This window comes from Centropristis striata, chromosome 19 (assembly GCF_030273125.1).
Source record: "Centropristis striata isolate RG_2023a ecotype Rhode Island chromosome 19, C.striata_1.0, whole genome shotgun sequence".
Lineage (NCBI taxonomy): Eukaryota > Metazoa > Chordata > Actinopteri > Perciformes > Serranidae > Centropristis > Centropristis striata.
This window is the reverse complement of record NC_081535.1, coordinates 18,880,507-18,894,634: the sequence shown is the minus strand read 5'-3', so window position 1 is coordinate 18,894,634 and position 14,128 is coordinate 18,880,507. Positions and strand designations below refer to the sequence as shown.

The following is a 14,128-nucleotide window of genomic DNA, read 5'->3' as shown; positions in this document are numbered from 1 at the left end:
ACTTGACACTTCTTTTGATACCACAGCAAAAGCAAAAAAACAGCATAGGCACATAAACAGGATCATTGTTTTCATTTAATTTCAATCTATATATATACATATAGCTGCCTACTTGTCTTTCCTCCATTTACTTGGAAAGCATAGAAAAGTGAAAAATCTTGTCAGATTTTTCTTTTATAGCTTTTATTTTTTCAATACTATCAGATGTATAAATAACAAAGAACGTTTAAAACATGTAGTATTGAAGGAATCTTTACTTTTGACAAAATGTATTCATAGTTCCTTATTTCTAATTGCACTTTAACTTACTATTAGTCTCTTCTGTCTGCATTCACACCTGCTTTTTATTTTTTATATAATATTCAATATATTGACGGTCAACAAACATGACACAATGAAAGGTTCAAATAAAAATGTGTACAGCTTTATTTCCACCACATTTGGCAACATGATTTTCTATTTATTTTCTCTCTAATTTCAGCATGTATTTTTTTGCATTTCTTATGACACAGTCCTCCTCAATGTGAGTCAGAGTTCTCCGTACCCATCAGTTCATCTTCAGGATTCCCACATTCCGTCTGCAGGCGTTTCACCTGAATACCAACCAAAGCTAATAGGAAGCACTTTGTCCCCAGGTCAACTGGACACAGAGGTCTGATGCAGGTTCAGATCTCTTGGTGGTCCAATATCACTCTGATTTGATCAGATCCAGAATCAGCTGAATGGTCCTCTCACCTACAGCACAAAGATGGGATCAGTAACATCTTTTTACCTGCAGATATATTTGCTTTAAAAATATATAGCCCTGTGATATTAATATGATTTTATGTAGTGTATTTAAGAAATGTAAATCTATATTACAATACTTAAAATAGAGTATTCCACCTGTAAACAATAAAACAGCTTAAATAAGGCTTGAAAAAGTAAATGCATGATTTTTTAAATTTGTAGCAAGAGAGACTGAAATGCCTTCTACCTACTGATTGTATCAGAATGCATGAAAATATAAGCCATTAAGTATTACAGCCACTGAACAAAAGTGTTTCATTTTATGCTGCTAACTCTGCTCTAAAAAATGCCATTTGTTGTATTTGTTTGCTTGAGTTTACCTTCGAGATCCATCCTCGGGTTCTCCAGCTTCTTTTCAAGCAAAGAGTCCATCAGCTTCCTCAGGTGTTTGAAGATCACACCAATCCGAACAGGAGCCTGTAAGAGTAAACGACATGGATAACATTAAATTCACTTCTAAACTAAATCCATTATGTTGGTCTACAAAGTGCTAGAACACAAGTGCTGCTGCTGCAGGAGGGAAGAGTAGAGGAAAGGGAAGGGAAGGGAAGAGGCACAGGAAGTCAAGAACAGCTGCGACAACTCCAGAGCTGCAACTACTTTTTACTATAGAAATATTATATTTGGATGCCGTTATTATAGTGACAAAAACATTAATGCATTTTCCTGATTAATCAAATCTTACTTCATGCTAAATTCCACACAAATGAAAATGTATGAACAACAAACATAAATTATTTGTATTTATGAAGGAAATGGAACTATTTCTTCCACACAAAACAATAAAACAACATCAAAACAAGAATATCTTGAAAGTTTGGAAGAGAACTTATAGTTCATGCCTTTATTTATTTATTTATTTCTATTTCTATTTCTGTGAGTGCCTTATGCTTTCTTTTTTTGATACTATATAAGCAAATAAAAAAACTCCAGATCAACCCCTTTGACCTCTGACCTGGAAGTGGATCCATCCGTCTAGTGTGATGAGTCTCTCTCTGTGCTGGATATCAATCTCTCCTCCAAACAGCAGCATGGGGAAAGGAGGTATCAGAGTGGTGTCTCGCAGGTAGATCTTAGTGTATTTCACCTGTGGATAAACAATAATTAGCACAAATGTGACTGTGGGATGATCAGACGTTACACACACACACACACACACACACACACACACACACACACACACACACACACACACACACACACACAAACACACACACACACACACACACACACACACACACACTCTTCCCCCGTACCTTCTCCTGGTACAGCAGCCAGCCGTGTGTCTGCAGGTTGCGGTTAACAGATGACGGGTGGACCTGAGCTTTTCCCTGGGGCGTCTCCACCGTGCAGACCACTCGCTCCAGCACGTCCACAGAAGGCGTGCACAAGACCCGAGCCACACTGTCGTAGAGCCCAGCTGTTAGCACGGCGTTCAGGATGGAGATCTGCTGCTTGGACATCGACGTCGACTGCAGCTTGGAGCGAGAAGAGGAGGACGAGCGAGATGACCAGAAACCCGCCTGCTCCATCATCCTCATCAGCTCGTGCTTCACACCCTGGGGGGAGAAACACATGAGATTAGACAGGAGGAGGTAGAGAGAGATCATCTCAATGTACAGTCATGGAAAAAATGAATAGACCATGATTAGACATGATTGTTTTCTTCAACTTCTTGTGCATTTTAATGCCTGGTACAACTAAAGGTACATTTGTTTGGACAAATATAATGATAACAACAAAACACAAAACCAGGGAAAATGGCTAGATATCAGTTCTTAAATTAAACTCTTATGAGCTTTTTTGTTGTTATCATTATATTTTTCCAAACAAATGTACATTTAGTCAGCCTGGGTATACCCATACTTCCTTTCACGCTCGATTTCATTTCGAACTGTGACACAGTCTGGAAACGAAGGCCGTTTCTTAGCCCTGTTTTAGGGATCCAATCACAGAACGGGGAGGGACGACAAAAAGGGACAACGAAAGTTGATTTTAAAAGAAAAACAACGTTTGACTTTACACTCCTGTTTCACCACAAAAAAGGATGTTTTATCCTTGCTTCCGACAGGATTTGGCCAAAGCCTAATCTACAAGTTAGCCCCGCTACCGCTCGCTGCTGTAACGCCGGTGATCTGGCTACAAGCCGGGGGACAGCGGTGCCACCGAGAGACCCACAGCAGCTTGTCTATTGCCCATAAAATCAGTGGATGTGTGTGGCTGAATGACATGAGGGGGGAATAAGGTGTAAAAATAAATAATCTTGCAGAAAGCGAAAACTTGAGAAGCAAAGCAGCAAGCAACACTCTCTCTCTCACACACACACACACACACACACCAACACTGCCGGTAGACTGTGAAATGAAACTACAGAGCAGCCAGAGTAGCAGAATTGACCATTTTTGTCTCATAAGTAGAGATGGGCTAGTCTGGCTACGTAAACATCAATTTCTGTCGCTCTACATACGTCATCTGGTATAACTGATACGATTGGCTAAGAGCTACGTACAGACGCTTATGATAGACATTCGTAGCGCCCAAAAAACGGCTCTGGAGGGTCGTAAACCACGCCTCTTCTACGGAGAAATGAATGGCTGGTTAGCCAGGCTAACATTTAGTTGTACCAGACATTAAATGAACAAGACAGTAAGGGTGGTCTAATATTTTTTTCCACGACTGTATTCACTGAATGTGTTACCTCTATTGTGATGAGAGCTGTACGATTGAGGAAGTGTGTCCTACAGAAGGACATTTCTGCTCTTTGTCCGTCTGTCTGTGAGTTCTTCCACCTACAGCGACAGGTTAACAGAGAAAAATAGGTGATAAGAGAGGAAAGAGAGAGAAATGCACAGCTTCTAATAACATAATTTATTGTTTTAATCAAAATAAAAAATAGTGCAGTGTTTAATAAATTGAGTGTGACCAGTGGTGGAATGTACATTTACTCAAGTACTGTACTTCAGTATAATTATGAGGTACTTGTACTTTACTTGAGTATTCCACATATTTTAATACTTCTACTTCACTACATTTTAGGGGCAAATACTGTACTTTTTATTTTACTACATTTAGCTGCCAGCTTTAGTTACTTTTCAGGTCAAGATTTAACATAGAAAATATGATACATTTAAAATGGTTACGCATGTTTATAAATTAAACCTCATAACAGTATATTAAGTAGTAAAATGCTGCTTACATGCATTAAAATAATAATTAAAAATAATAATTCAATAATATATTTGGAATATATAGAAAAGCCTGAGTGGGGCCATTCTGCAGAATGAGTACCTGTAAGTTTTGATACTTCAAGTAAATTCTGAGGCTGATAATTTTGTACTTTTATTTAAGTTTTGAATGCAGGACTTTTACTTGTAGTGGGGGAATTCTGCAGTGTGGTATTAGTACTTTCACTGAAGTAAAGGATCTAATAACCAGCAGGGACAATAAAGCTTTTTTCACTTATTAATTACATTCATTAATTTACATTTTTAATCACATTTTGCTCTGTACTTCCCAGCTGTGCTTACTCATGATTTTGAAAGTCATCATTTTGAGAATATTTCTCATCATAATACGCTCCCATAATTAAAGGGATAGCTTGGATTCTCATAAAAATAGGGCAGTGATAATAATCAATTTGTGTGAGCAATCTGAGAGACTTAAAAAATCTTAAATATGCTTGTTAATGAATAAATCCACAGTGTGTGTTTGAAGTCAAGCCTTTAGAAGTTCATACCCCAGAAATGCATTGTATATGGTCAGGTGATCAGAGTTGGCTGTCGCCAGGGCGGCTTTGGCGAGGTTGGCCTCCTCCTTCCTGTTCATCGGTGTGGAGAAAGGAGACTTCTCTGAGATAGCAGCCGCGATGGTCGCCTGAAACAAATCTCTTATTAATACATAATCATGACATCATATGGTAACATTTGTCGAGATGAAATAAAATACTGAGATATAATCCCCTAGCAACAAGCACTTTGAAACGGTAATCCACGCCTTCATTACATCTCGGCTGGATTACTGTAACTCACTGTACCTTGGAGTCAGCCAGTCCTCCCTCGCACGGCTCCAGTTAGTGCAAAACGCGGCTGCTCGCCTCTTAACTGGAGTTCGTAAGAGGGAGCACATAACTCCCATCCTGGCCTCCCTCCACTGGCTGCCTGTGCATTTTAGAGTCCATTTTAAGATTCTTTTATTTGTTTTTAAATCTTTAAATGGTCTCGCCCCACTGTACCTCTCTGAGCTCCTCCACCCCTACGCTCCTGCTCGGTGGCTCAGGTCAGCTGATCTGCTGCTCCTGGAGGTACCGAGGTCTAAACGGAAGCTCAGAGGGGACAGATCTTTCTCTGTTGCAGCCCCCAAACTGTGGAATGAGCTGCCTTTGCACATCAGGCAAGCCTCCTCACTGTCCATTTTTAAAACTCATCTTAAAACCTATTTTTATTCCTTGGCTTTTAACCACGCATGAGACTCTGCTCTTGTTTTAGTGTTTTTATGGTCTGCTTTTATTTATTGTTTTTTATATTGTTTTAAAAAGCAATGAATCTATGTATTTTAGTGTTTATTCCTGTTTTATTTATTTTATTGTCTCTTGTTCTGTTTGTTTATGTACAGCACTTTGTTGTGGCTGTGGTTGTTTTAAAGTGCTTTACAAATAAAGTTGAGTTGAGTTGAGTTGAGTAGCAGTTCCAAAGAATGACAGTTAGCGTTATAAAAATGAGGCATCGTGACGTACTATGGGCTCCAGGCAGCCGAGGATCGCTCCATAGATGAGCATCTTGCCAATCTTCACGTTGACGGGCAGACCAGCCAGGTGGTGTCCCAGAGGGGTGAGGAGATGATTGTCGGGGTGACACGCACCGATCTTCCTCAGCAGGCTGACGGCATTACTGACCGACTGAGGCTGAGGAGCATCCAGGGCCCGGCTCAGGAAGTCTTCTGGGGAGCCGTACTGACATTTCTACCAGAGGGAAGTGGAGAAAAACAATAAAAAATAACTGTTTTTCCAAAACAAAATAATTTTAATATTTAAAAGTGATGCATGGCATTAATAAAATAAATTATCACACACTTTAATGAAAACATTAAACATATTCGTTACATATTTAATTATAAATTAATTTATTATTAATTTATTTTTGTATAAATATATCACTTGATTATATATATACATTTTTTTTTAATACATATTTTATTTTTATTTTTTAGTATTTTTTTTTTAAATCTCTGAAAACCTTGTGTTACCATTTTCTTACTCTTATGTTAGAGCTAAGAGGTTTCCATATGTGGTGGAAAGTGTGAATTGTGTGAATGAGTCTGGAATATATACCATAATATGGAGGCAGAGCTCCTCCAGTGGGACCCGTAGTATCTCTGGAATGGAGTAATCCATGAAGGCGTCATACCTGAGGTGAAGAGCGTTAAACAACAGCAGAATAGAAGAACACATTCTTTATATCTTATGGGAAATAATTTATTTTCCTGCTTTGTGTTCCCATTCCCATCTCTGCAGAAAGAATGTTGAACTCCATACCTGAATTTTGGGTAGAGTCTGAAGCAGAAACCACTGCGGACACGTCCTGCTCTCCCCTGCCTCTGGAGGGCGCTGGCCTTGGACACAAACGTTTCTACCAGAGAACTCATCTGACTGCTCTCATGGTACCTGAATGACACAGCAAAATTACATTTACATTTAGTCATTTAGCAGATGCTTTTATCCAAATCGACTTACAGGAAGAATAAAAACAAACAATCAAGGTATAGTGCAATAAGAGCCATTAGTGCATCAATAAGCGTTAAAGTTAAAGTTCAGTTGTGTTTTCCTATTATTGGCATTATAAGCCGTGTATGTCATATAGTTCTAGAGATGGGAATGCCTGTCAGTGGGTTTATTACTTTGGTCCAGACTGAAATATCCCAATAAAGACTGAATTAATTGCCATGAAATTTGGTGTTAATGTTTCCCACTGACTTTGGTGATCCTCTGTCTTTTCCTGTAGCGCCACCATGAGGTTGACTTTTAACATGCATATCAACATTTACTTCCCATTCAAACAGCATCAATGTTCACTTTATTACTATAATATGCATATATCTTTTCTGAGGTCTTATGACAGAAAAATGAGTTTTCTTTCTTCAGTTTAGGGAGATATCCAAACTTCTCACTTCTCGTCTTATCCCATCTCAGACTTTCTGTCTTAACTTAAGAAAGACTTATTATAACTATAATTTGATTCTTCAATACATACACAGAAAGACAAGTGTTAAATTTGACCTATCAGGAGTCCGAAGCACAAATCCTTTTCTGTTTGGGAAGTTTTCTTCTCAATTGTCATTCAAATTAAAATATATTAATTAATTAATTGATGTATTTCATTTATATTTATAATCTTGGCAGTCAGTATACACCCATTAATAGATGGCCTGGGAAATCTAAATTAGTCTGCATTAAGATAGAGAATTCCTAACTTGGGAAAATCCGCAAGTTAGGATAGTCCTGTGGAATCAAAATTCCTATCATAAAATGAAAAAAAAAAGTCTTACCTGAAATAAGTTAGAATGCAAGTTACTATAATACCAAAAATCCTAAATGTCATCCTAAACTGAGATAAGATGGAATTTCAGCTTTAGGAAGTTTCTATAAAAGAGCCCCCCTGGTACTGTTAACAAGCCTCTTACTTATTTTCTTTAGTCTTTCCAGTGTCGATGACAAACACGACGTCAGGAATTGTCACACCTGTCTCTGCGATGTTGGTTGACAAGACAATCTAAAAGCCAAAAAAAGCAGATTTGTGAATACATTTGTTCAGTCAAATTAATGGCTACGTAGCATCAAAATCCTATTTTCTTTCAAAAACAAGCTAAATGATGAGTTTTACTGTAAGATGGTTTTATGTACAAAAGGACTTTCTTTAATCCTATTATTTAGCTTTATTGTTCTCTTTTCATATTCCTCTGTGCTGTGTGATACCAAAGTCAGAGTTACCTTTCTGACTCCAGCAGGGGGCACTGTGAAGGCAGCAGCCTGGTCCTTTGAAGTGAGAGTTGAATGCAGAGGTACAATCCTGTACCTGAAAGAGCCGTAAATAACTCACAGTGAGGCTACTGAGAAAGCGAAAAGTACAGTTTGTGTGTTTCTATAATGACTGTATACTGGATTACAGCACCTGTTTTTGCCCCTGAACCTCTTGTCTGAGGAAAGCAGGTCGTAGAGCTGCTGGATGTGAGCCAGACCCGGGAGGAACACGAGAACGGCTCCATCTATCTCTGCAAACTGTGGGGATTTGTCTGGCAGAATGTAAAAATACAGGAATTTAACACACAAACATTTATGTATATGTACTCTGTCATGCCTGAAACGAGCAGGATGATGTGTTTGTACCCAAGTAGTCAATGAGGTCGAGCAGTAAGTCCATGTTGATCTTATTGGGGTTCATGTACTGCAGCACCTGCCGAGTCCTGCTGCTGAAGTGGTCCAGATCTGGACCCAGGTCCCAGCCGGAAGACGAGTCCCTTAAGATCATCTCCTGGAACAGATAAAAGCAGGTTGCATTCATAAATAACGCACCACTACCACATATACTGTACCACAGCTGCAGAGAGACAACATTACCTGGTGCTGCATTGTCTTGCCGCCTTTCTGTGTGACAGAAATGCTGACTTCCTCCTCATCTTCAAGAATTTTCTGGCTGTACTCCGAGTCCTTTTCCAGGATGTATCCCGTCTCCTCCACTATGTCTTCTAAGTGGGACACCTGCAAACAAAACCACATGACATTAATTTTCTCTGACACAGCCTTTTTATGTCATGGAAATACACCAGTGATGGGACTTAATGCAAAAACAGATGCAGCTTTTCCCTAATTTCTACACTTTAGAAGCTAAAGCTCCTCTTACCTCCACTGGAAAAGTCCTTCCGGGGATGTTGATCACAGGGCAGCGGTTGAAATAGTTGGAGAACTTGTCACAGTCCACGGTGGCACTCATGAGGATGAGCTGCAGGTCTGATCTCCTCATGACAACATCTTTCAGGATGGTTAACAGGAAGTCGGACTGGACACTGCGCTCATGGACCTGACAGAATGGAGGTAAGAACAGATTTAGGCTCTGATAAGACAGAGCGTTTTTTAGCAGCCTGGGGCAGCTTTTTGTAATTGTTTTCAATGGAGGTGAAGCAATTTGCCTGCTGTTTATGCACTGCAGCAATGCCTCAGTTGCGCCCAATGTTGTTTGTCCAATTAGATGGATTGAGAGGACAGGTGATGTCTAGCAGCAATTAAAAAGATGTTTTTTTTTTAATTGTAAGCTTCAACAAAATAAACAGTGCAGTGTGCTTTGCAGGCTGAAAAAAGGACTCTCTCTGATCAGGGACTTAGCAACCACGCTGTCTTGTTAGTCACATGCACTACCTCATTGATTGAAGGTCTTTTGATTGTTAGGGATTAGATGAGAATACAAAACTTTTTAAATTGTCTGTGTGCTTATGAGGCAACAAGAGGTCAAAATTGACAAATAGTGTAAAAATCAACAGCATCAAAAATCTAATTCTGATAAAATTAAACTGCAAACTGCAGCATATGTAAGCAAGAGGTAATGATGAGGTAATATGTCTAACTGTAAACATATTGCATGCAACTGTAAACACTTTGTAAGGGAAGCTGGAGAACGTATTAAAAGTAAAAAGAAAAAGCTTGCAATTTGCCATGCAGCATGGCATCAGACAGAATCAATAACAGTCAGTACCTCATCTACGATGATGTGTGTCAGGGAGCTGAGGTGTTTGTCATGCTGCAGTTTCCTAAGCAGAACTCCAGTAGTGCAGTATAGCAGGCGGGTCCACTCCCCGGACTGATTCTCCATCCGGATCTGGTATCCACACAGCGATGACTGGAACACAAGACGAAACATATTCATTAAAGCAGGTGACAGTGCATCCTATCAGCCTACTTTATACAATAGATAAGCTAAACGTTTCATTTTAAATCTAATCAAGGCAAAAATATTTGTCCACCTTGGATCCAGGTCCATCCTCGCAGCCCATCTCCTGGCTGACTCTGCAGGCCAGGCTCATGGCAGAGATCCTGCGGGGCTGCGTCACCACAATGTTGCACGGCTTCGCCTCTTTACCTCCCGTTAACAGCTCCTCCAAGAGAAACTGAGGAATCTGGGTACTCTTCCCGCTGCCCGTCTCCCCAGCCACCACCACCACGGGGTGGCGCTGCAGAGACTCCAGGACACGATGGCGGTGTTGGAAGACAGGAAGCTGCTCTCGCTCTGCCTTGAAGGTTGAATTATTTGGTTCAGTTCATGCATCTTTAAAATTAAAATCCCTTGCTATGACAAAGTTTACAATGCGTATTTACCTTCAGTTTTTGGGCAAGTGAGGACTTCCTTGACTTCATTAAGAGCTCTCTGGATGCCTCGAGTGCTCCTTCCTTCTTCCCTCTTTTCTCACTCTTGTCCTCCAGTTCTTCTCCTCCATCCCCAATATCAACACCAGCCAGGTTCTCCCAGGACTCCTCGGGCTCTTCATCTCCAGCACTTACCAGCCCCTGCAGGCCTTGGGATCCAGACTCCTGCTTTTGGTTCTGGTTCTGCTGCTGTTTGAGCCTGGTCAGAAGCCGGGAGATGAACTGGTCTCGAGGTTTGTTGGCAGCAGTGCGGCTCTCTTCCTGTTGCTGCTGCTCGTTGTCTCTCCACTCCAGCCACACATCTCTGTAGGTCGGAGGAAGGAGCTGATGCACTGACTGAGAGTGAGAGATGTAGGATAAGAATGGACAAGGATAAAACAGAAAATGTGAGGCCAAGCAGCACAGAGAAAATCTGCGTGTGTTACCTGTCCTTTAACAAGGTTGTAGAGCGCCAGAGTGGCTGCCAGATGTTGAGCCTGCATGCTGTCCTCTGTCACGATCTTTGGGCAAACTTCAAGAACATCTTCTAGCCTTTGAACACGCACCCTGATGGAGGCAAAGACATTAAATAAACACAAAATACTTCTTACTTAAGTTATATGCTGATTATAAACAGGGTGAAAGAATCCCAAACAGAGTGCTACTGCAGGTCATTTCATTCTTCAATTGATGTAGCAGAAATTATTGACAATTTTGCAGTCATGGTGGAAGAATTTAGGTCCTTTACCTAAGTAACAATACTAAAATATACTGTGCAAATACTTTTACAAGAAAAAGTCCTGCATTGAAAAGCAAGAAGCGCCTGTGTGTGTGTGTGTGTGTGTGTGTGTGTAGGGCATATCTCGCTGACCGTTAGTCAGGCTGACCTAAGATTTTGTATGTGGCTTGCGCATGGCACAAATGTGTGCATCCTCGATTTTGAAGATTTTTTAATTAATTTTTCAAAGTATCATTATTTACGTGGGACGTGTTGCGGCATTGCACTGTTTCCGATCGGACGCCGTTTAGGGGAGCTCCGCCCCATTGTGTAATAGGCCTACACCTGGTCAGTCAATTCGCTCTAGATTTCCATGCCTGACTCATCTCATCTGTAAGTCTATTTAGCCTACCTATCTTTCGGACTTTTAAAGTGCGCTACAAGGTTCGATTTTCCAATAATATTCAAATAGTTTCCAGCGAATCAATGTTCAATGTATATGTGCTGGATGGTGTGCGTACCTTATGAAAAGTAAGCGTTTTATGAAGTTGCAGACGTTGTAGTGTGGCATGTAATGTACGAACTTCAGTACATACTTCCTATGGGCACTACGCTAGTGTCAATAACATCTGGAAAATGTACTTTAAGTATTAAAATATGAAAAAAAATTCATAAAATTTTTGACTGGTGTACAATGAATTATTATTACTCATGTATATGTAGAAGCAGGATTATTCCTGTAGCTGGTTGGGATGGAGCTCATTTTTAACTACTTTTTATGTGGTTTGGTTTGTAGAAAATCAGAAAACAGTTAGAATAGCGGTCACAATGTACTTCCCACCAGTGTATTTTATAGTATGAGGCATCAACTGAAGTGAATTTTAAGCACATTGCAATCATCTCTAAGATTTCTCTCTTTACTAGTGTACCTCTGCAGAGCTACATTCAACATTTTTTTAATATGTACAAAAGGACACACAATTATACACACAGACACACTCACTTGCATCTCCAGTGTCTACCAGCAGCAACCTTGTGAAAAGACGGAGCTGGACTCTTGGGCAGATTCTTTCGGACCCAGTCAATCAGGAACTGTTTGGGGGACTTTCCTGTCCAGCTGCGAGCCGTGTAGTCAAAATCGCGAATGTCCTTTGGCTCATTCTTTTTCACAGCTGGAGCTGGAGCTGCAACAAAAACAAAATGTGACAAAAGGATCAGCAAAAAGTCTGTAAATCTCTTATTTTTGAGACTAAGACTTTTTCCCCAAAGCCTCATCTATTTTTTGACTTTTTGCAATCAAACTGAAATTATTAAACTTTTTAATATATTTCTCCCACAAACTGAATAAATAATATGGCTACTAGCCACTGTAGAGGTGAACTTAAATGAAATGGCTTTCACAAAACGATATTACTCGTTTTAGAAATAAATAAAAAATGTGCAATGATGTGAAACAACAGTATGTTATGTTTTATATTTCCTACATCCTGTTCAAGTCTCATGATGGATGAATTGAAACTGTCTCAGTTGGTGTTCCTATATGCAAACCTTTCGCTGCTGCCTTTTCAGCTTGTTCAAATAAGTTGAAACTGGGAACCTCCTTCTCCTCGCTGACAGGAAGTATCTTCTTTTCCTTCTGAGGAGCGTCTACCACCTTCAGAGCAGGATTAAACATGGGGTGGGACTCCAGCGGCTTCATTTCTGGAAACAGAAACAGTCATTAGTGAGTTGGAAGAAAGTGTTTAATGTGTGCATGTGTTAGTTAAAGCACACTCACCCTGCTGTATGATGCGTATCCTGTCCTGCGCCATCCTCTGGCCCGCCTTGTCTCCTTTCGTCTTGGCGGCAGCTGCCATTTCTTTTGTGTCATACAGTTGAGCAGTAAGGATTAAATACCTGTCGTTCTACACAGCAAGAAAAAACATGCAAGTTATTACACAGTGCTACATTTACGACACTATCACATATTCTAACTTCATACAAAAGCTTAAAAAAAGACACATTTCAGAGCTGAAATGTGGTAACTTTCCATGTTATCCCCAAACTACAGAAAAAAGGCAGAAAAATCCCCCTTATTCCAAAAACACAGTTACAAGTGACTTGATCTCCACCTATTAAAAACTTTCCACATGCAATGTGGTTTTATTTTGTTAGTGTTTCTGTATGTACTGCTTCAGCTGCATTGTGCCTTTCTCTGAGGAATTATTTTACATAATTTTAATATAATCAAAATGTAAGTGTATGTGTATTCCAACTCATGATGAATTAATCTGCTGTAGTACTGTTTTCTGATCAGTTCTATATATATTTGATATATTTATCTACCTATTCCTTTAATTTTAAAGCTTTAAAAGTTGCTTGAATGTTACTTACTGGATCAAACTTTTCATCCAGTTCAGGATTGTGCTTCTTCTTCCCCTTTTCCTCCTCCTGCTCCTCCTCCTCTTCATCGCTGCTCTGCTCTGCATACCGTAAGATCCAATCCTTCATGCTTGCAGCTTCATCCTTCTCTGCAGTCTGAGAAACACCAAGTTTCAATTTAGAGTGACAGTCCACATCTTTCTAGCCAACACATACTTGTAAATAGAGAGACAGAAACCTTGGTGGTCTCTTTGCGGGTGTTGCTGTGTGCTTTGGGGCTCTGGGCTGCAGGTTTCTCCTGAGCAGAAGGCTGAAACTTGGGTCTACTCTTCTGACTCTCCTCCTGCATCTGCTGGGTAAACCCATCTGGCAGCTCATCTGGTGTATGAAGAATAAATCAAGAAAGTTTAAACATTCTTGTGTCCTCAAGAGCGACACAGTGGTGACATCTGCTGACGCTCTCTTACCGTCTTTAAGATTGAGGCAGAGCCAGTCGAGAGCAGAGTGGAGATCTCCTCCGTACAGCACACTGCTCTTCATCGCCTCCTCGATGTGTTCTCTCTTGAAGTTGAACTTCTGCAGAGCTGTGTACAGATCCTGCCAGCACACACAGGACAAAGCCAACCTAAATACAACATTTTATCTTTGTGCATTAACCATGATGAGAAAGAGGAATAATTTTGACATTTACCAGCAACTTCTTGTTTGTAAGTCTGCCTGATATGGGCCCTTTGTCCCCATTTTCATCTCTGAAGTCATTAATCAGCTTGATGATCTTCTTCTCCAGGTCAGCTTGGATAGAAACCTGCGTTTAAGAGTCAAATCACATTTATTATCGTAGCATTTTGAATATTTTTCACATGAAACATCCTTAA

General features: G+C 40.1%; 1 protein-coding gene across 1 annotated transcript in view; it reads right to left on the bottom strand.

Moving 5' to 3' along the window:
• Positions 1–271: 271 nt before the first annotated feature.
• dhx29 (DEAH (Asp-Glu-Ala-His) box polypeptide 29) overlaps positions 272–14,128 on the bottom strand; it is a 15,312-nt gene continuing 1,455 nt past the window's right edge. The window contains exons 3-28 of the mRNA XM_059357271.1: positions 13,945–14,058; positions 13,721–13,850; positions 13,492–13,631; positions 13,266–13,409; positions 12,670–12,796; positions 12,441–12,593; positions 11,896–12,076; positions 10,621–10,741; positions 10,148–10,531; positions 9,796–10,062; positions 9,528–9,671; positions 8,682–8,858; positions 8,399–8,539; positions 8,168–8,312; positions 7,953–8,073; positions 7,772–7,856; positions 7,465–7,553; positions 6,320–6,448; positions 6,116–6,191; positions 5,522–5,746; positions 4,526–4,662; positions 3,488–3,578; positions 2,046–2,348; positions 1,745–1,876; positions 1,110–1,206; positions 272–735 (exon numbers count right to left, since the gene is read on the bottom strand). Coding sequence (XP_059213254.1) covers positions 689–735; positions 1,110–1,206; positions 1,745–1,876; positions 2,046–2,348; positions 3,488–3,578; positions 4,526–4,662; positions 5,522–5,746; positions 6,116–6,191; positions 6,320–6,448; positions 7,465–7,553; positions 7,772–7,856; positions 7,953–8,073; positions 8,168–8,312; positions 8,399–8,539; positions 8,682–8,858; positions 9,528–9,671; positions 9,796–10,062; positions 10,148–10,531; positions 10,621–10,741; positions 11,896–12,076; positions 12,441–12,593; positions 12,670–12,796; positions 13,266–13,409; positions 13,492–13,631; positions 13,721–13,850; positions 13,945–14,058 — 3,900 coding nt within the window. The 3' untranslated portion in view covers positions 272–688. The remainder of the gene's footprint in view (positions 736–1,109; positions 1,207–1,744; positions 1,877–2,045; positions 2,349–3,487; positions 3,579–4,525; positions 4,663–5,521; positions 5,747–6,115; positions 6,192–6,319; positions 6,449–7,464; positions 7,554–7,771; positions 7,857–7,952; positions 8,074–8,167; positions 8,313–8,398; positions 8,540–8,681; positions 8,859–9,527; positions 9,672–9,795; positions 10,063–10,147; positions 10,532–10,620; positions 10,742–11,895; positions 12,077–12,440; positions 12,594–12,669; positions 12,797–13,265; positions 13,410–13,491; positions 13,632–13,720; positions 13,851–13,944; positions 14,059–14,128) is intronic.